Here is a 27,121-nt window from a genome sequence, read left to right on the forward strand (position 1 = left end):
TTTTCACAAAATAAACAAAAGGGGTCTAAATCTATGAAGAATTTATGCTTTTAAAATTCAAATAAAGCTTAAATTCTAATAAAATATCAAATTCCGCCAGCAAATCTCTCAAAATCTTCGCATCTTGTATTTCATATTTCATCCTTGTCCATTAAAAAATTTATCATGTTTCTGATTGGGGTTTGAAATTTCCCATAATTCGTATTTTTTTGATCCTCATTCATATTAAATATTAAACACAAACAAGTAAATTAGAAAATTTCTTTACAATCTCAATCGTTCCATAATCTTGATGCAAGCAATCCTTTTTTTCCTTTAAAAATTTTATCATCATTCTTAATAATTTATTTGTTCCGAGAAAATATAACGAATAATAATATGATTATGAAAATTTTGGCGCAGAACTGATTAATTTTATGCATGAACCATGCTTAAATCTTAATTAGATGTTCTAAATTATCTAGTCATGCCTGTCGGTCAGAGTTGCATAACAGGCACCTGTGACAGGCAAAAACCGTACAAATTCTTGATAATTTTTGTGGTTTTCATAACAAATTCATACAAATTTTCAAGAATTTGTACGGTTTTTGCCTATTCCAAGTGCCAGTTTTGCAACTCTGCTCTAAGCGCCTTAGTTGTCCAAATGGTATATATGACAAATTGTATTGACAATTTTATAGTCTGAGATGAATCATTAAAATACTTACTTTCTGATCAATAGCACCTGAATCATTAAATAAATTGATTCCCTAGAAATGTGTTTAATTCTCATTTCATCTTAATCTAAGATATACGCAAATGCATTGCAATGACTATTATTTTTTTGTCCCTAATATGTGCTCCATTTTTATTTTTTTACGTATGCGATGAATTTCTCTTCTATAAATCCTACTTTTCAGCATACCCAAAGGATACATTCTCTATTATCTTGATAGTATGATGCTTGATATTTGGTACCTTTATTATATTTTATTTTGCAAATGGTAGTCATGACTACAATTCTTTAAATTTCTGTCATGGAAATTGTGTATGCCTTTGCTACCTGACTGAATCGTTTTGAAGCTAGAAAAGTCTTTTAATATTCTATAAATTATATTAACACTCGGTTTGTTAGCTTCAGATTTAGATTTAATTGAGGATATTGTAGATTCTTGCTGTATCTGATGTATGTGTGAATTTAAGATGGGTTCATTTAAGATTCATGGAGCTTTGTGGTCTTCATTGTTAAGTAAATGAATGTTATCTGTTCATTTAACTAACTACCAACATTATTGCATTGTTTATGGAAGAGCTTGATGTCAAGAAAAGTCGAAGAATTAGAAGGACTTAAACAGATTTGACTTGAAGATCTGGCAAAAGCCGGTTTATACCGACTATCCTTAAAAGACAAAGATACCGCTTTTAGGTGTCGGTTTAGTCTTTCTGTATCATGAAAACATGCATGAACAAAAGATCCAGAGTTCTGCGTTATATTTATCTCAGAACTACGGTTCGCTTTACCACAGCCCTCAAACTTAGGCCATCAATTTATATTGGACCCAGAATCACACCTTTGACGACATTGCTACATATAGCATACAAAGGGAGGCTAAAAGTTTCGTTTTCGTCGCATTATGATTGCTGCATCGGTATGCAATGACTAACTGTCCAAGAACGAAACCTTTACACTAGCAAGCCATTTGGAATCCGGAACATGCCGATGCGACTATGACTTGGTGCCAAATTCGGTTTAAATCTAGCACAATGTTAAAGTCACGCCGATTTGGTATCGAATTCAGTTAAAATCTGGCACAATGCCAAAGCATTGTTGACTTGGTACCGGATTCGGTTAAAATCTGGCACAATGCTTCAATCAAGCCAGCTTGTTGTCGGATTCGGATAAAATCTGGCACAATGTCAAAGCATTCTTGGCTTGGTACTGGATTCGGTTCAAATCTGGCACCATGCTAAAGTCAAGCCCGCTTGTTGCCCATTTCTGATTAAATCTGGCACAATGCCGGAGTCTAGCTAGTCTGATGCCGAATTTTGCATCGATTCTCCGACTTTTCTTACTTTTTTCTCATGTTAACTTCTACTAAAGTTCCTTTACATCCATGATATATTCTCTATTTCATCTGAAGTTCAGATTCTGAACCTTTCGGAAAAAAAAAATTTCCCCTGCAGCATAAATGAATAAACCATGTTTTTTTTACTCTTCTTCACCATACCATTCCAAACAGTCAATTAAGTCAATCATATCTATATCTACTGAAATGGACATGAAATCCATATCTCATCAGCAATGTCCTTGACTAATTTAAAGAGTTCAAAAATTTTGCAAGTCAGTTGCCAAGGAAAAATTTTCAATTGGAATGTCCTCAATGAGTAGTCATAGAATCAATTCATAAAAGAGAAATTCACATCATATCCAATTGTTTTAATACTATTCATTAATCCTACATATTTTTCAACTACAATACTTCAATTACAACGATTTTATCGAAAAAATTTTCATATCATTCATGTTTTTTTCTTTTGATTTGAGTCGAGTATGTGCTTATGTACGGTGTGTGTTGGTGTGTGAAAGAATTAAAGTGCTTTTAAAAAGTTTTGTGATGAAGGAAAATTCGGAGGGAAATATCAGAGTGTGGCTGTATCTCTAAAACGACGGTTATTTTTTTCAAAAAAAAAAAAAAAAATCAAATTTTTTTTGACCGTTACTTTTATTTTTCTTCGTAACGTTAATTTTTCGAATTTTTCGACAATCTCTCTCACTAAAACGACCGTTAAATTTTCAAAAAATATTTTTGGTTCAAATTCAAATTTATTTTGACCGTTACTTTCACTATTCTTCGTAACGTTAATCTTTATATGTTGAGTTCGAATTTTTCGACAATCTAATTTCGAAAAATTCGAATTTGAGACTGCCACACTCTGTTTCTTAAGTATTTGACAATGATTTAATTTAATTTAATTTTCTTTTGTTCGTTAGATTTTCTCGTTTTTCATTTTTTATCATTTCACGATCATAACATCAGTCAATCAATCAATCAAATGTATAATATTGAACAATTTTAATATATTTAAATATAGAATCTATGCACGAGAAGAATTTCATTCAATTTTATTCATTCTCATTTAAAATTGAGATTGAAATAAAATGTGTAAAGAGACGATTTTTTGTACACAAATTGATTTATTTTATCTTATTTCATTCATATTATTTTTTGTGCTATACGTGTTCACATCTAGTTTGAACATAATAATCATGAGATGAAGTAATTGAATTTTCAAAATAATTTCACCTATACAATTTACGCTCATATATATTTCAGTCGAAAAATGTGAATTCTCATCCAGAGTTGCAAAACTGGCAGCTGTAACAGGCAAAAACCGTACAAATTCTTGATAATTTGTATGTTTTTTTTTTCACAAATCCATACAAATTATCAAGAAATTGTACGGTTTTTGCTTGTCATAGGTGCCTGCTTGGCAACTCTGGATTGAAGTGACGATTTTAATCCTTTTTTTCGCATTCGGGATTCATTTTTTTTTGTTATATTTAATTCTACTAATCCCATAAAAATTTAAACTTGTTCATTATCTATTCATAGTTAAGTTTTTTTCCCTTTTTAGAAAAATGTTTTTCATTTCAATTCTTGTTTTCGTCTTTGAGTTTTGAGATGCAAACAAAGAATACAATAAAAACCAAAATATGAAAAATCGAGACTTATCTGCTATTTGTATTATGTATTCCTTCTAAATAATGGACAATAGATTTGTGAAGCTTCATGCATAATGATTAATGTTGATGATAGTCTGAATGGAATGGAAATTGAATGTCGACTGGTTATAACTGTCATTTGAGATTTGAATAATATTTATTGTACATATTTAAAAGCCCCTTTTTCATACAAAATTTTAGTTTGTTTTTAAACTCCGAAGAATAAACATCAAATAAAATCTGTAAAGATTTCTTAATTACATTTACCCTAGAATGTAAATTTCAGTCAAACCTACCACAATTGTGGTTGACTTCAGTAAATCAAACAAACTGTAACAATTTCTAAACTATTTATAAGCATTTTCTCCGAAATGTCAATCAATTTTTGCGTACATTTTTGTATATTTGCATCCCACACGCGAAATTCCTCCACATTCTTTCCACGTGTAGCAGAATTTGACAAGTAAAAATAAAAAATTTTCCTAGAATTTCACGCAACACATTTCTTTTCGCAACTTTTATCTATTCTTTAACATCACCATTCAAAAATTTTCCATTGTCTATGCTTATTCAATTCTCAATTTACATGAAGCTTCACAAAAAAATTTTGTATATTTGATATAAATTTATGATTCTATTATCTTACTTTATTTCTATGGTGACAATCGTACTGTGAAATGAAATGGATATGATTGATGATCATGATGATAATTGACAATGGGTAAGCATTGTTGGATGATAAACGGTTACACTGTTGGCCATTTTTCTTATATTTTTTGCACTGCTTATTTACGAATCGCTAACTTTACGCGAATTAAATGAAAATTATCACAAAAAAACAAGGAATTTACGTCATTTTATCGTCGATAATGAAGCGAAGACGTTCAATTTTTGTTAAGAATATGAAAACATTCTTCTTAAAAAGGAAAGAAATGTCGATTTCAAGCTTGTTGTATGGAATTTAAAAATTGTGGATCAACTGATGCGACTTTTGCTGTAAGGAAAGCATGCATGCAAAATAACAGACTTTGAAGAACTTGGCATTCAAGCTCCTATAATGAATGAAAAAAGAGAAAAAAGAAAAAAATAAATTTAAGTATAAAAAAATGCTAACTAGATCAAGTTCTTCAAAAAAATATATAGCAAGAGGATTAAAAATGAATTTTTTAAAAATTGACCGTTAAATTACTCACTTTTGTCTCAATTGATCGAGTTTCTTGATCTTGAAAATGTAATTTTAATTTTGATTTTCCATCATCGCTACTGCCTCGTAATTGTGAAAATTTATATTGCCAGCTGACAGCATTTGGTTCCGTTCCGCTTTCATGTAATGAAAATCCAGCTTGCCAATCTAATGTTAATCCACCGGAACGACCTTGATACGATACCGCAAATGTCTTATGCTATATAATAAAGGAGATATATATTTTTATGAAAAAATAATAGGAACAAGAAGGAAATGAGAAATGAAAAGGAAATGTCGTTTAAATGTAAAAATGTAATTTTTTTTTTACATACACCAAGTTTAATGACACTCGTCACAATCGCTGCATTCCAACTGTTTTCAATACGTAAAAGCTCTTGTCGTGTTTCAACACTCAAGTACCTGTTATTTATGCATGCACAAAGGGAGAGGAACGAAATGAACAGCAGTTTTTATATCAGTTTTCGTAATTAAATTAAATAGGGTGAAAGGCATACAATAAAAGTGAAATATATACCTTGGGTCGTGACCGGATGACTGTAGTAAAAAGCAATGTTGGCGTGAATCTACCGTCTCAGATTCTTTCACAACTCGAAACCTAAATGATTATGGATTCATTAAAATTTATTTGATGTTATTATTAGGGTGACAATCTTTGACATTTAACGGTTTTATTTGAATTTGAATCTTTTCTGAACCGTTAAATTTTAGGTTGTTTTTATTTTTTTGGGGATTGTTTATGAATGATGTCAATAAGAATTAGAGAATTTATGCTTTTGTTTTCAAAATAAGAGTTTTAAATGCCCAAGTGGACAAAAATACGTAAGAACTTGTCATCAACTCGATTTGCACATCAGTCGTGGCATACATGCCATCGACGAGCAATATCGCATTTTAGTCTACTCGCGATGGTTTTAGGGGCTGGCTGATCCAAAAGCTTTAGGTTATGACCTTAAGGTACACTCCAGGAAGCCAGAGAATTGCTAACTCTAGAGCATATCAATCAACAAGCCTCATTCTCTTTTTTCTTGAAGGATGTCATGAGAAACTAACAACAAAAACAACAATATAGACTAACTGCTTGACTCAGGAATAGAAAGCTGTGCAGTTGATTTATTAACGTCTTACGATTCACAATAGATTGAAATCTAGAATATAGAAGCATATCTATGCGAAAATTCCGATTTTAGAGTAAAGCTTCTGTAGCCAAATGGTCAGACAACATACTGAATATCTGTTACTATATCTCCGTTAGCTCGATTCCCACCAGAAACTGACCTTGAAACCATTACTTAGTATCAGAGTTGCAAAACAGGTGTCTATGACAGGTAAAAACCGTATAAATTCTTGATAATTTGTATGGTTTTTGTCTGTTTTTTTCCTACAAAACCATACAAATTATCAAAAATTTGTACAGTTCTTGTTTGTCACAGGAACCTGTTTTGCAACTCTGCATGGTATTATCGATATGACAAAAATTCGCATAATGCTCACAACATTCCAAATTATCCAACAAAAATTCCAATTTCCTACTTAACATCATCCATAAATCCCCCCACCCCATTTATACTTACATTGTCTGATATACTTTGTATGCCACATTGGGTTTATTCAATCCCGAAATATTCAGTGGTGGATTATCAAACAACAAAACTTCAGTTCCTTTTAAAACGAGAAATCGCGGTACATAAGTTTGCCATGATATTTGGCTCTTTAACACGCCTTCATTCACCCATCCCATATACTCTATCCTCTCGCCAACAGGAAAATTTCGATTATACAATTTCATCTGTAGAGAGGTTTAGGAAACAGAGAGAAAGAGAAGGTAGCGCTTAGTAAGTCAATATTGATAATTTTGTATGTAAATATTTAACCTGTAAATTGGTTAAGCCTGTAATATTATCGGTAATGTATTTCAGCCATGAACTGAGAATTGCTAAATCATCTAGATGTATTACACCAGTTGTTGTACCATTCAATCCACGCACTTCAAATGCATTCGTTCTTAGTTTATCCGTACCGTAAATATATCGTGTTACATAAGCCATCATTAAAGGAACACAAACGATATCAGTCCAACGAATTTCAGGCTCTGAACAGAGTGAATTTGGACGATGATTTGAATTGTTATTCATACTACCGTTACTATTGTTCATTTGAGGATTTCCACTAAAATTATTATTACTATTATTGTTGTTATTATTTTGAGCTAAACGCCATCCTTCATCTGCTTTCAATTCCGCACATGTTGCATCATTATCTGATTCAGGTGTATCGCGTGTTACTGCATAAAAGATATGATAATAATAGACATAAAAAAAATCCAAGACAATATAAACGATAAAGATTTTGTGATTGAAGGAGGTGGCAACAAGATGGCTCCAAGAAATACTGTGTATGTGTTTATGTATATTTTCATCGTCAAAAAAAAAAAAAAAAATTGTGCATGAAAAATTGATTGTTTATTGAAACTTGTTGATTTTTTTCCCACCCTAGACATGATTATGATGTATATAAGCCATAAAGAAATTTTATTTATTTTATTTTCATGCCCTCGAAACGTGATATTATGTAGAGTGATAGAATTTTCATAATATCAAGGCATAGACACTTTCATACTTTAAATCTTTGACTAAATATCCTCTAGCGCTACTTAGGAGCCACCGTGTTAACGTTAAAGACACATACCCGAACATACAATGAGCATTCTCATAAAATTGAGCATGCTCAACTATGAACAAAGAATATATTCATGAATACGCTCATTCAAGTGATTATACTCATTATCTCTTAGCAGTTGGAGTGTCTTGGCATTGTCCCGATAGTCAGGAACAGCCATAGAATCTACTCGAGTGGTTAAAAATTAGTTAGTGACTAGAAGTTTAATGCTGAAAGTCAAACTTCAGCTTATTTTGTCAAAAATTACTAAAATTGAAAACAAAATAAAGAAATTTTGATGTAGTTGCATACCCCTTAAGTTATGAACTCCATTTCTAAACGTTTCAAAATCTTTACGTTGTTTAATGCCCCTTAAATTATAAACTACATTTTAAAACGTTTCTAAATATCCTTAGTGTCTACTCCTTGCTTCCCTAGAATTGATTTTGATTGCGTTATTCAATTTTTTAGCATTTTGAAGCACTTTAAGTGAGAAATTATATCCATCACCAGCGGTGAAAATTGGATTAATTAATATGAAGTATGTTTATCTTGTTTGTTGACAATTTTTGAACAATCTGCTATAAATCTTGTTTTATTACCATAGAAATTAAGCAGTCTTCAAGAAGTTATATAAACAATTTATGCCTTAATACCTCTGAAAGTCCTAATAACTAAGCTAAATTAAGACCGATTGACAATACCTGACAATGATCGATAATTTATACTTACATTGTTTCTGTAGGAAAGGCGTAGCTGCACGATAATGCTTAACTGTTAGTACGACTATATCTCCCGCATTTCGTAAGATATTCACAGCATCATCATGATTACAGGCGGTTATATATTCACCATTAACTTTTATTATTGCATCACCTACAAACAATTGTCCTGTTCTATCGGCTGCATGATCCTTATAAATGCGTGAGATTAGAATTGGAAGTTTATGTTCAGATCCACCTTTTATGCTTAATCCAAGTCCACCCTCTTTTTGTCTCGTTATTTGAACCATTCGCTCTTTCGATTCTAATGGTGGCTGACTAAGTTGATTACTCAGCAATGCTGCTGTCGGTGATATTGCTTGAACTTGCTCAGGCCGTTGAAGTGTTATGACTTCCATTGTTAGATGTAGTCGTGCTAGTTCCGGTTTACTTTTACCATCACTAACCATAACCATTCCGGTACGTACCTGTAAAAAAGCGTCCTTTTTGTCGTGTATGAACGGAAATTATTGTCATAATATTATTTATGGGCTTTTTATTTAGTAACAGTTTTCACACTACTTGGATCAGCAAAAGCTATTAGTAGATTTTTTTTGCAAACTCACTTTTAAATTTTGATCCATTTTCTCTTCGATTGGGGTTGCCATCTGTATGTCGTCTATCTTCATTCTATCTGTAAAGAATAAATAATGACCATAAAAACAAAAGAATGAGAAATGTTGTATCATCAAAATTATTAAACATCGGTTTGGTAGATCAGTGGTGGGCAACCTTATGTTTGTGACACATCTTGGTGATAATCTTCGACCGAAACCGTACAATGTATATGGTTCATGTGTCATGACACACCTTGGTAGTAAGCCTCGACTGAAACCCTACAAATTGTAAGGTTCATGTGTGCTCCGGCATATTTTAGTGATTAACCTCGACCGAAACCCTACAAAGTATACGGTTCACATCTTGGTTGGAAGCCTCGGCTGAAACCATGCATAGTATAAGGTTCATGTGTGTCGCGGCACATCTTGGTGGTAAGCCTCGACCGAAACCCTACAAATTATACGGTTCATGTGTGCTTCGGCACATTTTAGTGGTAAACCTCGACCGAAACCCTACAAAGTATACGGTTCACGTCTTGGTTTGAAGCCTCGACTGAAACCATACACAATATATGGTTCATATGTGCCTTGTCACACAGGTTACCCACCACTTAGAAGTTATTAGACAATGGAAAATGTTTTTTTGTCTGTCTGTTGAATGGAACATAATTTTTTTTATGCTGTAAAAGTTCCTTTCTCATCCTCTTATTGTCCTTATTCTTCGACGCTTTTATTACTATTATGAAAAAAATAAAGAACTTCCCGATCCTTTTTTTTCGCTTCAATGAATTAAAGATTTTTCCTTTTGTATACGTGTAAATGAAAAATGCCTAGATGCATAAAGAATCATACAACTGTAAATGTATTCAAGCATCATCATTTATATTTATAAAAGCACTAAAAAATAAAAAAAAAAGTTTTTTTTCCACCCAAACGCATCTACATACATATTATAATAGGCAAAATGTTCACAAAGGCAATTGAAAAAAAAATATTGTGAATAAAGTCTAGAGTGAAGTGTTACCGTAGGCGAATGGTTGAAATTCATATTACTAAAGGCAATAAGAGCTGAATGAATTTTCATAGTTCATACAAATACTTTAGGGTATATAAATGCGGATAGTTTCAAAATGTTTTTGTTATTGCAAGTTGTGTGCCGGAGGACTCTTGTGCATTAAATTTAAAATCTATGCTTGAGCGGCTATAGTTAAAGTGTTTTAAATTTTAAAGCTATTTATAAGTTTTCATGTTTTATTGTGAATTTATCAACGGTCTTTTTTAATTTGAATTGTCTTAACAAATATGGTTAGTTGATTTTTCCCTGTTTTAGTTGCTGAGACAGTGTTATTCATGTGCCATGGCACACTTTGGTGGTAGGCCTCGTCTGACCATGGCACGGCATGCGGTGGCACACAGTTTGAACGAGATTGAGACTTTCCCGGGAAATTTCAATCTCTGTATCGACATCGGAACCGCTTATTGCTGTCGTTATTGTGCCATAATACTTATTGGACATTTGTCCAATGTTAACAGCTTGTTCTTCAGCTTAGTAAGTCAATATATCAGTTGTACAAACCTTTGGATTACTTTAATCTTCTTTACATCCCAAACTGCACATCACAACTCCATTTTACTGCTAAAACAAGCACCATAGATACAAGCATGGAATGGAATCATATCCCTTCTTCTGTTTTGTATGCAGAATCGCTTATTGCAATACTACATTTATATGAATGTGTCACATATCTACAATTTTACTCTTTATTTATTCTTCGCCCCATGCCACTCGTACACTATCTCATTTTATCCTATGAGCATTCAAAGAATTAAGTGGAAATAAAGCTGATGCAAGTAAGTGACTTTTCTTCTATCCTCATTTGCATTTGTATGTGCATTTTGTATTATCTCAATGTGAATTTTTACTTCTACTTCTGTTAGCTTCTGTTCATTATTTGCTGTTCTTTAGAACAAAAGAATGGGTAGAAGATCTTTACTTTAAGATAGATGTTATTCAGCAAACATCATCATATATAATTACAGCAGGTTTAACTACAGAATATGCTAATAACGTCCTTTTGTCTATCATGTCGGATACTCTACTGGTTCATTCACAGACTAGAAGCCGCAAATCATAAAGTTTTGATTATATAAGACTCAAATCATGTCTCGGAAAACCTTACAAGTTGTTCGCAATTTGTCTCTTTTGTTCGATATTCCAGCAAATGAAGTCCATTAAAAACTACACAGCAATCATAAATTGCATATCACTTCCATATTCATTAAGAATGTAAAAAGCATTGCATTTCGATTCACATTATGCATTTCATTATTATGAAAATGTATTAATTATTTTCCAGTCACATTCATGGCTATAATGATGCTACATCATGTATTTTGTCCTCGTCTGTAGAAAATTATTTCATGTTTCGTCGTTGTCATCAGAAAAGTAGTATATTTTGATGATGAATATTGCGGGAGAGAATGTGAGATGTTGGCACTTTTTTTAGTCATGTACAACATCGTGAAAATTATACTGACAAATATCATTATGTACCTTTAATTGAGATACGGTACATAGGTAATTGAGGAAAAAGGACGAAATTAAAAATTTGAATTTTGTTTTAATAACTTTTATGAATAGTGTAATGTGGGATACTTGAAGCGTATTTTGAGAATATTTTGGATGATCAGGCACTTTGGATACAGATCCGGAAGTCTTTACTTAGATTTTTAACACCTAAAAGTATAATTTTCAAAAATTAAGCAATTTTTTTTAAACACAAAAATGTTTTTCACATTTTTTACCTCAAAAAGACCAATTAAACATAAAAATTGATATTCAGCACGTTTATATAGTCTGTTTGTACATGATATGTCTATTTAAATATGTTTAAAGTGTGTTTACTTTCTTAAATTAATTATTTTAACTTTTATTTTTATTTTATTGTGAAAATTTGTTTACAAACTATTTCAAATTTTCCGTTAAAAAGGGAGAAGAAACTATGTCATTTGCTCAAAATTCAAATATTTTACGTTGAAAATTTTGATTTTCAAGAAAAGAATCTGAAAGTTATCCATGAAAATGCGTTTTATCCCAATATTTGCTGCTGTAGTATAGACCACCTTATTAGCCTTTGTACACACGTGCTTCTAATTGTTTTACCCAAAAATTAATTTAATTTTAACACGACCTCATAGCAGATACCTTTTTTTTTAACTTAATTCAATTTTATGTGACATTTTAATTTATCTTGTATAGTTCCAGAAGAGATTGTGACTAATTGAAATATAATAGAATAGGAATATGGCAGAATCACGTACTCATCACTATTATTCTATTAAGGAATACCTTACGCTGATTGATTGGTTAACAAATTCAATTTTCAGTCAGACTACAATCGAATTAAATTTCCTGACTTATTGCAACAAAAATGTTCTCGTAAGTAAATGAAAAGCCTTTTATTGATTTTTTCTGCCTTCATCGAATGATGAAGGAAGTGGATGGAGGAGAGAAAGAAAAATGAAATGAAGGTCTGGAATTCAATAATATTAACATAGCTGGGAGACAAAAGCGGAAATGGCAGAAACATTTTTTTTTTATAAAAGCGATTCAGAAATTAAATTTAAAGTGGAAATCAAGCTACGTTGTGGCTTGCCGTATAAAAAAAAAGTTTGAGGATAAAAATGAATAATTTTTTTTTTTTTACAACAAACCGGAACTGAGTAAATGAACAAGTTTTAAATTGAACAAAACATTTTTCATTTATAAAATTATATTTTCCTACTTTTTTTTTGTCAATTTTGTCTGTATTTGTTTTGGGAATTAGGGATGTATTGAGCAGAAGGTGATTGCTTTCGTGGGGATTCTGAACTTTTGTCTCATATATTTACGGTTTTTGGCAATAATTCGAGCTTTAGCCAACCCAATCACAAATAGAATACCCAAAAGCTCTTTAGCGTAGCTTTCTTCATTTGTGTCGCTCGAGTGGGTCGAGCGCAAGTCGACCAAGTGGCAAACCCTCTTTTTCGGATAAAAAATCTTCATTTACTGGGGTTCCTCGTTAAAAAATCTAAAAGCCTCTCCTAAATCTATGAAATCCATTAAATAAACTTCAAAACCAACCCCGCCACTCATTTCCCCCAGGGTCGAGCTTCGAGCTTCTATCGATTCAACTCCTGAGCCAAACAACCAAGTCGGTTTGAATCAGAGTTGGCAGAACTCCATTGTCCAAGCGTCATTCTGATTTGGACATAGCTCAAATAGTACCTAACTCAATAGTAGTCAACTCCTCAATTCTTCCTAAGTCGAGCTTCGAGCTCCCAAATCACCTCATCTCCTGACTACATCAATGTCTATAATATGCCATATCCCCACCGTTTTTTTTTTTGAGGTTTACAACAATAAATTGCACTCATAATCCATTAAAGTTTATTCTAAAAAAAAGGCATTAAATAAACTTCACCATTGAATGTGGCATACTGCATCAGATGCTTAACCATAAACAAAATGAATAATGTAATAATTAACATCATAAATTTTGAAGGCACCCGAGCAGCATACGGTCATACTTGGCAAGACTTTTAAATTGATATTGATTTTTTACAGGATGTGAAATTTTTCAGACATGAAACAGTGGTGGGCAACTTATGTGTCGCGACACAGTTGTGACACTAATATGACGACACAAAAAATGTCATAAACCGAATGTCGTCTGCGATTTTGGTCAAATGTGTTCAACAAGATGTGTCATAGCACAATTATAGTTCGCCCACCACTGCTCTAGATTGAGGTTATGCTGCAAAGATTCTCAACATCACACAAAATTAGGGAAATGAGTCTCATGTGTTATCCGGAATGTTTGTCTTAAGCACAACATCCTTTATATCCATAAAATTTTATATAAGTAATAAAAATTTAAAATTCATAAAATTTTCACGCGGGTTAATCACGCTCTAGTTAGTAAGAATTCAAAACATTTATACACATTTTCGCATGCTCAGCATCCAGTCACAAATGTTTCTTTAGGCTATTTTGGAGACAGTAAATGTCCCTTTTTATTTACAAAATAAATGCCTTTCAATTTTTTTTTTATGTTTTTGCTTTTCTTCTTTAAATGAGAAATTCTTTTTCCGTATCAAAGGTCATTTTACAGTTGTTTATCATCAGCCAAAAAGAAGAAAAGGATGAAAAAACAGCTTAAAGTGCTCTTTGAGTATCTTTATATCATTTATCTCAATGAATTAAATAATGGCTTAAGGAAAAAAGGGGTTAAAACTAGTGGAAATGAAAACATTGTGGGCAGATGATGAATGATAATTTTTAGGCCGATGATTCAGTGGATTTGTTTTGTTTTTGAAAGCAAAACATGTTGTTTAGAGAAATTTTGGAAGTTCTTTTGAAATGACCAAGATATTCTTGTGGTTTACTCGGTTTACCATCCAAACCGAAAGTCTCGAGAGTTATCTTTAGTAATGAGCTGTGGAAAGAAAATGAAAGTCAACCCTTGCTCCACCCGGAAGTTCACTGACAGGAGCATGTGAGCGGAAATCAAAGGTTGTGGGTTCAAGTCCTAATCGGATTATTTTGAGAGGACACCTTGGTGATAAGCCTCGATCAAAACCGCACACGACATACGGTTACTGCTTTAGAACCCTAGAAAATGTAAGGTTTCGTACGAAGTATTTTTAAAAATTCATCCAAAAACATGATTTTAACAAAAAAAATCAGATTTCCAACGACAATTTAGAATTCAAACTCCGTAAACATTTGATAACACTTAAAATAATTTGAATTTATTCCGTTTGAATAAACGAAAATAAAAACAATAACAATCCAGAAATAACTGAAATATCTGCCTCACAACAATCTACAGACACATCAAAGAACAAGTACAGACAAAGCGATAACAAAAGAAGATAATACTATAGAATTTCAACATTGAAAACTTCTTTCCCTAAGCGATTGTTTTTTATTTTACGATCAAAGGCATCCAAAGTGGAAACAATAAAAAAAAATTGATTAATTACTTTCTCGATTGTAATGAATAGAAGCGCTCAACCAAGACTTATACATTATCATAATATCATTGCGGTGTAGAGCTATTTATTCAATTGTGCCGACGAAAAAAAAAATATAAAAGTTTTATCCTTAATTGCTTTACCGTTAATAAATCACGGCGGAAACACTAGAGCTGTTGGTGATTGCTATTCGAAAAATTTTATTAAATCTTTCGTTCCATTTGGTTCTTCTAATTTTTTAGCGCGTTTTGGATAATAATGATGCTTTTAACATCACTTACGTTGGCTGGCTGGTTGGCTAACAGGCTGGCTGGTTGGCTAACTGGCTGGTCGGGTTGGTTTCTTGGTGAGACGCGAGATCTCAGCTACCAATTATCGTTGAAAGCTTTAGTTTGAAGCATTAGCTCTGACTTATCTGGTTTATCATTTGGTCTGGGAGCTTAAAAATATCTCTAAATGCTTTAATTAATACTTTTTTTTGCGAATTTTTCAATTTATTTACAAAACTGTTTGGAAATTTCCCCTCGTCTAAATGTTTGAATTATTTTTGATCGTTAAATTTCAAAAAAGTTTTTACCGTTTTCATACAATTTTTAGTTCATTTTAAAAGATTTTCTACAACAATAAATTTGAACTTTTTAAAGCCGTTAGAGGTTTGAATTTCAAAAAACCGTTAGTTATGGTTATTTGGACTTAAATGCGTCTTAACTCCTCGATCAAGAACACGAGGAGTTTCAACATCTTTTCCATAAGGCAGACTGTTGAAGATTCCCAAGAATGATGAATTAATAGTTAGTCGACAACATCTTTTGCTTTCGAGAGTTAAATTCTAAGTAGGAAGTAAAGTGCTGTACGAGTTTTGTATTTTAGCATCAATATTTAATTGTTTGGCTTTATTTCATTAAAAATAAATTACTAAAATAATACTTTCATGGCCCGAAAATACTTAGTAATGAATTACACTCGAGAATGAATTTTCATTTAGCACATCTGCACGTTGGACGTTAAATAGACAGTAAATTAATGCGATTCTCATTATGAATGCATAAAGTTTACTCACAAGTGGAAGTGTGTAAGAGAGATAAATTTGTGGAAGAATTAATTAACCTTGTTTTCCTTTTGGGAGCTTTAACTTCCTCTTTCATGTGAAAGCAAGTAGAAGATGAAGACTTTTTAGATACGAAATGGACTAACTTGTTTATAAGACATGAATATTTATTTTCTATTTCTCCGCCTACACATTTAATACCCGGAAATTTTCGTGGAAAATTCAAAATAACATGATATTCTTAGTTCCTTTAGATTTTCATCAACTCAATTTAGTTTATTTATGGTTAAACAAGATGAATTGCTGTGAACATGAATAGATGTATAATCTCTCAACAAGTCTTTTCATTATTTGATCAATAATATTACTCTTATTTTAATATCTAAAGCAATAACATCAGAACTAGACTTAGTGTAAACTTTTCTCTTACTTTTATTTAATCTTACTTCATGCTCGGGTTGATTTTATGCTTAATTAAGAATAACACAACAGATAACAAGAGATTGAAGTAAAGGATAAGAGATTTTGACGCTATTGTTGGTAGGAATTGGTACGAAAATACTCGACTGTACGTAGCTGAAGCTTTTATTAGAAAGTGTAAGTATTTTGGATGTGAATTCAAGTAGTACGGTTGATTAAGAAGTTTATTTCTCGGTTACTGTTATTGGGAATTGCAAGTTGGAGACTAACAAGTACTGAATTGAGTAGAGCGAATTCGATTTGGATCAGAATTGGCCGGACTTAACTGTTGTTATTAATAATTGTGAGTTTGAGACTAACAAGAACTGAGTTAAGAAGAGCGAATTTGATTTGAACCAGAATTGGCAAGACTTAGTTATTTTTATTAACAATTGTGAGTTGGAGACTAACCAAGACTCATTAAAGTAACCAGTCAATTTGGAACAGAGTTGGCAGAACTTCATTGTAGAATCGTATACAAAGTTTCAATTTCAATCCAAAGCTCAAAACAATATTCCAAGAAACAAGACCAATGAAATGCAATCGATCAATTTTCAAACATTTTCCATAACTTTGTTGCCAACAATCACAAAATTCAATTCACAAAATGTTTATTAAGCTTCTCAGAATCCTTTTCAAAATATCAAAAAGGCTTTCAATTGAAGAGAAAATTTGGAACTGAAATTATTCAACAAATTATTCCACTCATGCAAAAATTGGATATAAGCCATATAAAGTCACTTGAAAAGAATGCCTGTACATTCCATATGCTTGCTTGTGCTAAAAATTCTGAATAGTCTTCAATATTGTCCTAAATAATTAGATTTATAAATAAAAATTGGGTCTGTCAAACGACACAAAAAAAAAAGAGAGAAAATTGCGTCAGTCTCTTTACCTATACGCATCAGCTACAGTATCGATTTTCATCAATTTTCATCACAATCAATTGCTACGTCAGCTAATCAGCTTATATGAATTTCAATCGAATCAAATTATCTCCGACATGAGAAAAAAAGGGATCTAAAATGATTCATACGAAATTGTGTACAAAAATGTTGAGATGTAAAAGAGATAAATTTAGAATTCGGATGCGTTTGACATTTAAAATTCTCAAAAGCTTTGCTTTTTTATAGCAAATAAAAAAACAAACTTTGAAAGATTAAAGGCAGTGGTGGGAAATCTTTTATTTTTTATGGCACATCTTGGTGGTAAGCGTCTACCAAAACCATACACAGTATACGGTTTTTGATGCTACCAAAAATTTTTTGACGGTGCACTGCTGTATCGTGGCACACAGGATGCCCACCAATGGATTAAAAGGAATAAAATTGAGTACGAGATCTAATTAGAGATGCAATGCATAGAGTAGAGTGTCCAGGGGCGTAATCAGAAGGGGTGGGTGGAAGAGGAAGATAGAAAATACCATGAACCGTATATCTTGTGAGGTTCTGGTCGGGGGTAATCACCAAAGTATACGCGAAGAATAAAGGATTGCCAACTACATAATTATTTCGCTGACCTTACAGATCAATTGTGATCCAAGGTCTCCCTCAGATGGCGCCTAAATCTTGCTCAGTAGTTGGCTTCCGTCTGCCAACTACCAATACCAAGTGCAATACTTTCTCTATCGACAGCTTCCTTCCAAGAGTTATTTGGTCGTCCATGAGCTTTTTTAACAACTAAAAACTCAGATTGTCAACCATTGCCCTACCAAATCAGGGACTCCAATACCCCACCCCTGAATACACCCCCGTGGTTGCTTGCAGGAATTTTTTCACATTCAGAATTATCGGATTAAAGTCAGGCTTTACATGTAAATTTATGCCCATTTTAATTTTATGTCCTTTTGTATTCCTCAAAGCAGTCATATTCTCGTTTGATAAATCTTGCTTGATATTTACTTCCGCTTTTCGCAAAAAATTGTGCTGTGTGAAAAATCATACATTGAAGATTGAATGTGCTGCCTCTTTCATCTTGTCATATTATTTGCTTTTCTTGCCAAAAGAGGCATAGAAAATTAAAATTTTATTTTCGCGTTAAGAATCGCATGAGGATGATAGTTTTGGGAACAAGAAGAAGCAACACAGGAAATGCCCGGATAACATTTCACATTAATGTATAATTTCATGAGAGACGACACAAAAAAATACCCGCTTAATACAAAAGAAGGCAAACAATAACCTAAAGGCATTTTTATTAAAAAATTTCTTCTCGTCTTACGACTTTTTAGATGCTTTCATGATTTCATTTCTCGTCATGGCATTATTCATCTTCGTCTGAACTTTGGAAAAAATTATTATTATTACATTCACGAAAGACATTTGAGTGAAGGTAAGAAGAATTTTTTCATTTAACAAAGATGGCTATTCGATGGAGAGATAAGGTATGGATCGATATTTTGAATATCTCATGAGAATTACGTTCAGAAATGATAATGATTCTTTTATCCCAGCACTACATAAAACTTTATTTTTCTCGCACAGCATCTCCATCCAGAGATGTCCAGGGATGAATGGTGAGATGTTATACGAAATGGATAGCTAAGCTTAACATGAAAATGGATCAAAACTCAACATAGAATTGGATCTAAGAATGTCAAGATGTTCTGAATCTTACTACTAAAAAGGGGAGTTTCATTAATTAGGTTCAGGAGGAAGCAGGAGGTGGTAAATCTGATTGAAAATACGGAAATTCCCATTGTTCATTTATTGCGAAAAGCTCTAGGGTAGGTAGTACAAGTATATTTTCTCACAACATAATTCGAATGGGATTTGAACCCACTTTGGTATTTACATTCCAAGCATTCTTACTTACTGATCTACCAGTACAGGCTAGAGAGTTTAGCGCAATGCTCTTTTAAACCTGCTTTATACAGTGTTCATTGCACAGCTCTTATTACTGTATTAAACTCCTGACCACGATTGGTCTGTAAATACGGGAATCTGTTAGCCAGGATAACACAAAACTAGATTTGGGAGAAAAACTCAAATTGGGAGATTAATGTGAATTCTTACGCCTACTTTCATCCCTCAATACACATTTCAGAGCAGTATTGACAGTTGACTGAAGGCAATCGATATAAGCTCGTCGGTTAACATCTTCGAATGGCAGTCAACGGTGGTCGTCCAAACCTACTGTCAGCGACGCCGTTGAATGTCGATTATCGAAGACAAAAATGGCAGACTAATAAGGATTCAATCCTTTGGATTGTCAATTCTGCTTCAGAGCAATTATAGTAATTCAATTCATGCCATAGCTTCCACCTCTGTTTCCTCATAAACCTCTCCCTTGCATATTGAATAAATCCAAACTGTACGTTATTCAATTTTCATTTTCTATAATAAAGCTTTTACTAAATTACAAAAAAGTGTGGTTAGAAATATATATATATTTATCCATGTGCATAGATTTGGCAAGCAAACGTCCAATATAATCTGTTTTCACACATATTTTCAACATGTGAGGGCCTTTCCCCCTCTTTTTGGATAAAATCATTTACATTTGCCGTGTCAATGGACTTTAATCAGAGAGAAAATTGAATTCAATTCCTTTTTTTTTCATGAGCATGGAAATTGGTTTTTTGATTTCAATTCCTAATGAAATAAATTTCTGCTCCATAAACTTTCATCAAAAGAATTGCCTCGAATACATTTTCCCTATTTTTAATATTATGCGAATGTGGTTGGAAGCATGAAAATTTATGAGAAAAACTAACTATACAGCAGCATTGAGATTTATATGATAATTAATCTCAAGATCAATGAGTATGAGCCATAGACTTAATATCGATAACGGAAAATAAAAACAGAAATTTAATAACTCATAAACAAATTTATCGGAAATAATGGAATTAAATGGACATATATTTGACTGATGTTCGCAAAATCCTATAAATTATTTACGAATAAAGTTGGTCTTAAAGCAAATGTCTACATCAGTGGTGAGCAACCTTTTTTTTTCGCGAGACACCGTACCACCCTCGACCGAAACCATACAAATTCTACGGCTCATGACATTTTCAAACACTTTTGGGAATCCAGAAGTGTGCCGCGACACATAGGTTGCCCACCACTGCTCTACATGCATGATAACAGCCTATATACATACATATATATTACCATACATTTCACTTTAATATTGCTCGATAAACTTCTCAATCAAAATGAATATCCACTTTTTATGCTTATTTAGCAGCACTAAGCATGAAATATAGATGTTATATATCGCAATATGTGGATATTGTGGGAGGCTGTTTGCTACTCTTTTCTATTATTGCCTATGTCAATTTAGTCATAATAAATTTATGCGCCTAATAAATATGATAACTTCTTTACTTGCTTCTATTTTATTGCATGAAAAAAAATCGTTCTCCATAAATTGTCAGATAAATTGTTGTGTGCTTATATAACTACGGCTGTATATCTATCCTCATACTAGAGATGTATATTTGAAAGAATCAAGTATAAATCCACTACAAATGGGTGCTTGTGATGCATGTTTTATAAATAAATATTATGAGTTTTGAATGTCTCGTAGACGGAGTTTTTTTTGTGGCCACAGCTATGCTACTCAACACAAGTCCTGACCTAGATAGATATCTCAAAAATTTTCACACAGCTATGGAGATGAAGAAATATTTTTTGTGGTTTTTATCTTGAAAGCTGAAAGATTGCCGCTTACTTTTCAGTGATTTTTTGATAAATATTTTGAAGTTCTGCTTCTTGATTGCTTTGGTTTTGTGATTCTTATTGCGGCTTTATATTTGGATGAGATGTAAGTAATTAAATGCACTTTTATTTACAGAATGAATAGAAAATGATGTTTTTTGATTGAAATTCAAAGAAAGACTGAATATTTCTAAGAAAAGGGCACACAACAATGCCATAATTAATATTTTTTAAATCTCAAATGACCGTTATGATATTAAAAAACAGACAATTTAGAAAACAGAACCACAAATCAACTCATGCAGACAAACCGACGCCACTTATGTACATTTTCCAACATAAAAAAACCCAAACAATAACAGACAAATCGATCTGTATATAAATTCTATGGGATATTGATAATATTGTATATTGAAGCATGAAACTAGAAGAAAATTATCATCATCTGTTTTTATGTCATGCACTGTTTACGAAGAAGATGGAAAATTCTAGACATCATTTGGTAAAATCATTTAATTTCGATTGCCCAATTTTATATTGTTTTCGGCTATAAAAAAAAATAAATTGAGAGCTGCTTGAAATGGATGGAAAAAATTAATGGCTTAGTAATTAGTAATCTTCTTATTTCCTTCATCATCTCAACATTCAATAATGTTAATTAATTGAGCTCATCATGCAAGAATTTTTCGATCTCTTTTTCTTTTCGTTGAATTCAATAAGTTTTAAGGTTTGTTGCTTTGACAACGGATAGTAAAGCTTCTGCCTTTAAACAGAGTTGCAAAACAGGCACTTGGTAACTTGGCACAGGCAAAAACCGTACAATTTCTGAATAATGTGTCTTACAAAACCATACAAATTATCAAGAAATTTAACAATTGTTGACTGTGACAGGTTCCTGCTTTGCAGCTCTGCTTTAAAGGTTCAAAGTATTCGCATTTGTGCGAATAAAACTTTTAATGCTAAAGACACGAAGCCAATCTCCTTAAATTTTCATCTTCCTCGATATTATGTCTATTGTGCACGTCCCATAAATGAAAGTATGGAGGAATATGAGGAAGGTGGATGATGGAAAAAAGAACGTAATTTTATTAGATTTTACTGAAATACCCTTCAATGTTTTTATCTGACGATGCTTCTTCCGTTCCCTCTTTTGCTCCAGTTTTCTTCGGTATTTACTTAATACGCGTAAAGAATAAAATGCAATAAATAAGTAAGGAAGTAATGATATTAATCTATAATATGGGAAATGATTGAATTTTATTAAATCCCATAAATTTCATAATGAAAGAAGAAAAAAATGAAATTATGATCCAAAATTGAATCGGTGTGTATTGTCGTGTCCCATAAAAATACTGAAATTAAAATCCTTTCCATTCTATAGCCGATTCATTGTTGTAAGCACAATGTGGTGCTTTATTATTCACTTTACTTGACATGTGCATCGATGTGCAATGGAAAAATTATGCAGTTAAATTTTTTTTTCTTTATTCACAGCATTGTTTTATGACAGCATTCATGTCGCGTTGTTGCTGGTATCCAGTTTCAGACACACACAAAGTTTTTTCATAAAAAAAATATGCAATTTTAAAGTAGTTAAAAAGTCACTGTTACATGATTGATTATGCACAATTTCTCTATGGGTGAATTATGTAAACTTTTATTGGAGCTGCTGTTGAGATTTATTTTACTGAGAAGCTTTTTAAAGTTGGGAAGTTTATAACGAATTCTCGAAATTTGAATTCATTATTCTTGTTCTGAAGTGTTTCCAATATTTTGTCAAATTGTAGAGAATTTTTAACGTTTTCTAAAAATTTTGAATTCAAAAATCTCGGTTGTTGAAAGGAAAAGTTCAAATATTTTCACTTAATGGTCAAAATGTAGAGATTTTTAACGATTTCTCAAAATTTTGAATTCAAAAATCACAGTTATTGAAGGAAAAATTCAAATATTTTCACCTAGCAGTCAAATTGTAGAGAATTTTTTAACGATTTCTCAAAATTTTGAATGAATTATCTCGGTTGCTGCAGTTAAAAAAATTCAAATATTTTCATTTAACGGTCAATTTACATTTTTGTGAACAACTCAAAACTTTAAACTGCTTTAAATATCAAATGCAAATGCCATAAATGATGTAAAAAATTGATTAAAATTCCATTTTATTTTCAAACAATAAGCGGTTTTTCATGGAAATCTCTCATATGCATGTAAAAAAAAGTTAAATCACTCTGACAACTGCTCCCCACTAAAGCTGTACAGCATGAAATTTTGTCAACTTTAAAAGGAGATACCAGCGATGTAAAACGACAATGTAAAAATATTCAGAAAAAAACAAATAAAAAATCTTCCCACAAATCAAGTCATAAAATGACATTTCAACAGTCCTTAATGCTGCTGCTGTTCACTTTTTTTTGTCGGCATAGATGAAAGCATCGTCACTGTATGCGTAAATATTTCACATTTTTTCTCATTAGATTACGACCATAAATCACAGTAAATGTTAACAGCTCGCGGGTAATAAAGTATTTTTTTGAGAAATATTTTTTCGGAAGCTTTCATTAAAAAAAAGTGAAAAGTTTGCATAATGTAAAGTCTTAAATTATTTTAATTACACCTTTTTAATGAAGTTATTCGCTGCTCTCAAACGAGTCATAATTTACATTATTTTTTCATCTTATAAAGTAAATTTGCCATTTTTAATGAGTCTTTCCTGGAACGTGTTCAGTTTTTTCTAACTTCATTCCATATTTCATTAAAGAAAAAAGACAGCAATGTCTTTGATTTTGTTCTGTATTTTGTGTATGTGTGCTGTTGTCATCATGATAAGAGATGGCATAAGAAAAGCAATATTAAATTACTTGTTTACTGCTGATGTCTTTAGATATTATCTTAGGGCAGTGGTGAGCAACCTGTGTGTGGCGACACACGAATGCTTTGTTAAAAATTCTTAGAACCATACACCATGTACGGTTTCGGTCGACGCATACGCCAAGGTGTGCCTTACCACCAATGAAAGGTTACCCACTCCTGTTCTAGGCGTTGCTTTTATAATCAAACTTTTCTCCCCAAAAGCAATACAAACAATTTGTTGTTTTGCTTAAGGCTTGGATTGCACATGTGGTTCCCATATTCATTATATCCGTATGTATCTATTTATTATTTTCACATTTGAAGATAACCTTACATTTATTTTGACAAATATGTGTCTGAAATGTACTTCAAATCCATTTTCAAATTTATGTAGGCTTAGGATTTGTAATGGAGGTCTCGGTTTTAATTATTTTAGAAATTTCACGTCAGCCTCAAATTATTTATGTCTGGAAAGCGTGTAGAGCAAACATTGATGATAAGCCTAGACCAGAACTGTATACGGCATACGGTTCATGACTAGTGCTGCTTGACAGGTTGCTCACCACTTTATTGAATGCAAGGACCCCTAAAAAATTACATGAAACGAGAAGTATGGCATCATCTATGCGTGTTTATGAACGAATTTTCCTAATTTTAGAGATGAAATTTTTCCATTCTTTAGTGAATGACGATCGAATAGGCCTTTTTCTATCTTGCCTACCTGTCCATTATATGATGTGAATTTTTAATAATTTTATAAAATATGAAGGATTGTTGATTATCCATCCAACAAAACCGTTTCCATATCAAAAGGTTAAATGATTGCGTTGTTATAGAATTTATGTTTTTAAAACCTCTCCAAAAACACAGATATGGGAATAATAAGAAGAGTTATGGAAGTCCTATGTGAATTGAGTTTATGAGCGCGAATTTCGTGAATTGAATGCTAAGCACAAATTGAGGTCACGTGTCTAAATAATGTGTGGATTAGGAGCAGTTAACAAAATGTCATCCGGATGTGTCAATCCACATGATCTAATCCTATAAGTAGACAATTGTCAACAGAACCTATGTTGCATCCCCAATTATAAAAGATTCGTCCTCATTTCAGCGCACGTTCCAAATTTGACCGTAAATATACGAATTTGTTGTTAAATTTTTTATTAGAGGACATGTCCATTTACGAGAGTTCCGGTTCTCAGATTTCGATAAGGAAGTAAACCGATATCAAAATACTTTGGATTTTAGATATTTTGGACAAATAAGCTGTAAATTGATTTGTAAATAGGGTTAAATATCCCTTTTTTTCAGCTATTAGCCAAGTCATTATGATTGAGTCGACGAAAAGCACAAATTGGATGTAAAAATGCGTTAAAGAAAGATAGAAATAGACATGTCATGTTCGTTTATTCAGCATAAGCAAAGTCTCTCTAATATCTGATTTTTCCGTACACGCACGAAAACTCTTTTTTCTTTCCTATTATATCCATGAATATTTATGGCAATTGTTTATTTTGTAATGTATTCTAAGGAACAAGAGAGCTTTTTTTTCAATTCTATGTTTCGTTTCCACACGAAGCAAAAGGAAAAGATTTTTCGATGTGCTTTATGTGACTTAATGCAAAACAATTTCATCATTCTATTCTTCTCCTTATTCATCATTTCACTTCAATAAATATTGAGTGATGTGATGAATTGAAATGAAAATAAAAAATGGTTCGTCTTGCCTGCTGTGAGAAAATGAGAATGATGAAGGAAAGAGAGTATTGAATGGAATCAAAATAAGAATCTGAGTTGAAGAGGATTCTTTACATTTTAAGACATTCCGTTGATTCGACATTCAACAAAAAGGAATGTTTCAGTTCAGCAATAAATGTAGACGTATAATTCCCACATGAAAAATAAGAAATAGGAGGACAGAAAGAGAAAAAAAAAATATTGAATGGAGCACAGCTCACAAAAAAAAGGTAGTTGGGTGGATACAATATCCGAACAATAACCCCATCCTTTAAAGAAGTTATGGAAAATAAGCATCAAGAGAACAAACCCACTTTATTACCATATCATTGATCAACACATCTAAATATAGTTGAACTGGAATGAGCTTTTGTAACAAAAGAAAGGAAGAGTGATATTAAAGGAGGGATATCAGAAATGATGTTCGATGTGGGTTGTAGATGATGGTCTTTGATAAACATACATTGAAAACTTTTATCGTATCTACATATCTACCGACAAGTTGACGTGATATTGAGAATTGATCGGTGATAACGCTTAGTCTTTGCTGATTTGGTTCAATATCCTGTTGTTTTGGATTGGGAAGACTTTCAATGAAATTGGAAATGCTCAGGATCAGTTGGAAAGGATCAGTTTTATCATAACGTTCATTTGAGATTTGAATAATATTTATTGTACATAGTTGAAACCCCCTTTTCATACAAAAAATCAGTCTGCTTTTGAACTCCAAAGAATAAACATCATTGTGAATATTTAAATTTGTTTTGAATTCTTAATTTCATTAACAATCAACTGTAAATTGTTGTAAGAACTAAGATCCAGAGCTTAAAGTCGCAAATATCGTATTAGAACGCATTAAACAGGAATTTAATATTCATGTCACTTCAAAAAATCAAGGATTTTCCTCATAAAAAATTAATTTTCACCTTAAAGATGCGCAAAATCTAACATTACAGCCATAAATTAGAGACTTAACGAACCTTGACTACATAATTGTTGAGCTCAATTGAAATGAACTTGATTACATTCATGAATTAATATAAAATGTTCGTTATTAAATGAACTGTAAAAGTACATTAGAGTCATTAATTTGCGGGTAATTTCCACCAATTATAACTAATTAATTAATGTGAATTAATTGAAATGTCACAAATCAAATCGATAATGTGTGTCCATAAAAGGCACTAATTATTAAGGATAAAAATTTGACACGTTTTTGATGACCGACAAAGATTATTTTGACATCTTTTCTTTCATATTTTATTCACACTTAAGTTTGCTGTGACAAGAACAAGTATTGAGTGTCATCCTTCAAGACTGAATAAAAGCAAAGCAACGATGTAAAATTTCATAATTCCATTGTGCCAATTTGTATCCAAATGCTGTCATTCTATTAAAATTCATATCTTGCCTGAGATCTCAATGAAATATCTGAATAATATTTTGCTTTTTCACAAAAAGA

At 32.1% G+C, this 27,121-nt stretch overlaps 1 protein-coding gene across 5 annotated transcripts in view; it reads right to left on the reverse strand.

Moving 5' to 3' along the window:
- Window positions 1-27,121, reverse strand: part of Syn2 (Syntrophin-like 2) — a 39,386-nt gene that overhangs the window by 3,137 nt on the left and 9,128 nt on the right. Inside the window, exons 1-9 of one of the 5 annotated variants that reach the window (XM_070633704.1) lie at window positions 15,045-15,061; window positions 8,893-8,960; window positions 8,298-8,754; window positions 6,782-7,191; window positions 6,482-6,696; window positions 5,425-5,505; window positions 5,222-5,309; window positions 4,897-5,106; window positions 3,102-4,755 (exon numbers count right to left, since the gene is read on the reverse strand). In XM_070633704.1, the coding sequence (XP_070489805.1) occupies window positions 4,645-4,755; window positions 4,897-5,106; window positions 5,222-5,309; window positions 5,425-5,505; window positions 6,482-6,696; window positions 6,782-7,191; window positions 8,298-8,754; window positions 8,893-8,955 (1,635 nt within the window). In that variant the 5' untranslated portion in view covers window positions 8,956-8,960; window positions 15,045-15,061 and the 3' untranslated portion in view covers window positions 3,102-4,644. Of the gene's footprint in view, window positions 1-3,101; window positions 4,756-4,896; window positions 5,107-5,221; window positions 5,310-5,424; window positions 5,506-6,481; window positions 6,697-6,781; window positions 7,192-8,297; window positions 8,770-8,892; window positions 8,961-15,044; window positions 15,062-27,121 lie in introns of those variants that run through there. The other 4 variants (XM_070633701.1, XM_070633702.1, XM_070633700.1 and 1 more) reach the window with 4 other exon arrangements.

This window comes from Chironomus tepperi, unplaced genomic scaffold, assembly GCF_022539635.2.
Source record: "Chironomus tepperi strain 1889 unplaced genomic scaffold, CSIRO-AGI_Ctep_v1 contig_74, whole genome shotgun sequence".
NCBI lineage: Eukaryota > Metazoa > Arthropoda > Insecta > Diptera > Chironomidae > Chironomus > Chironomus tepperi.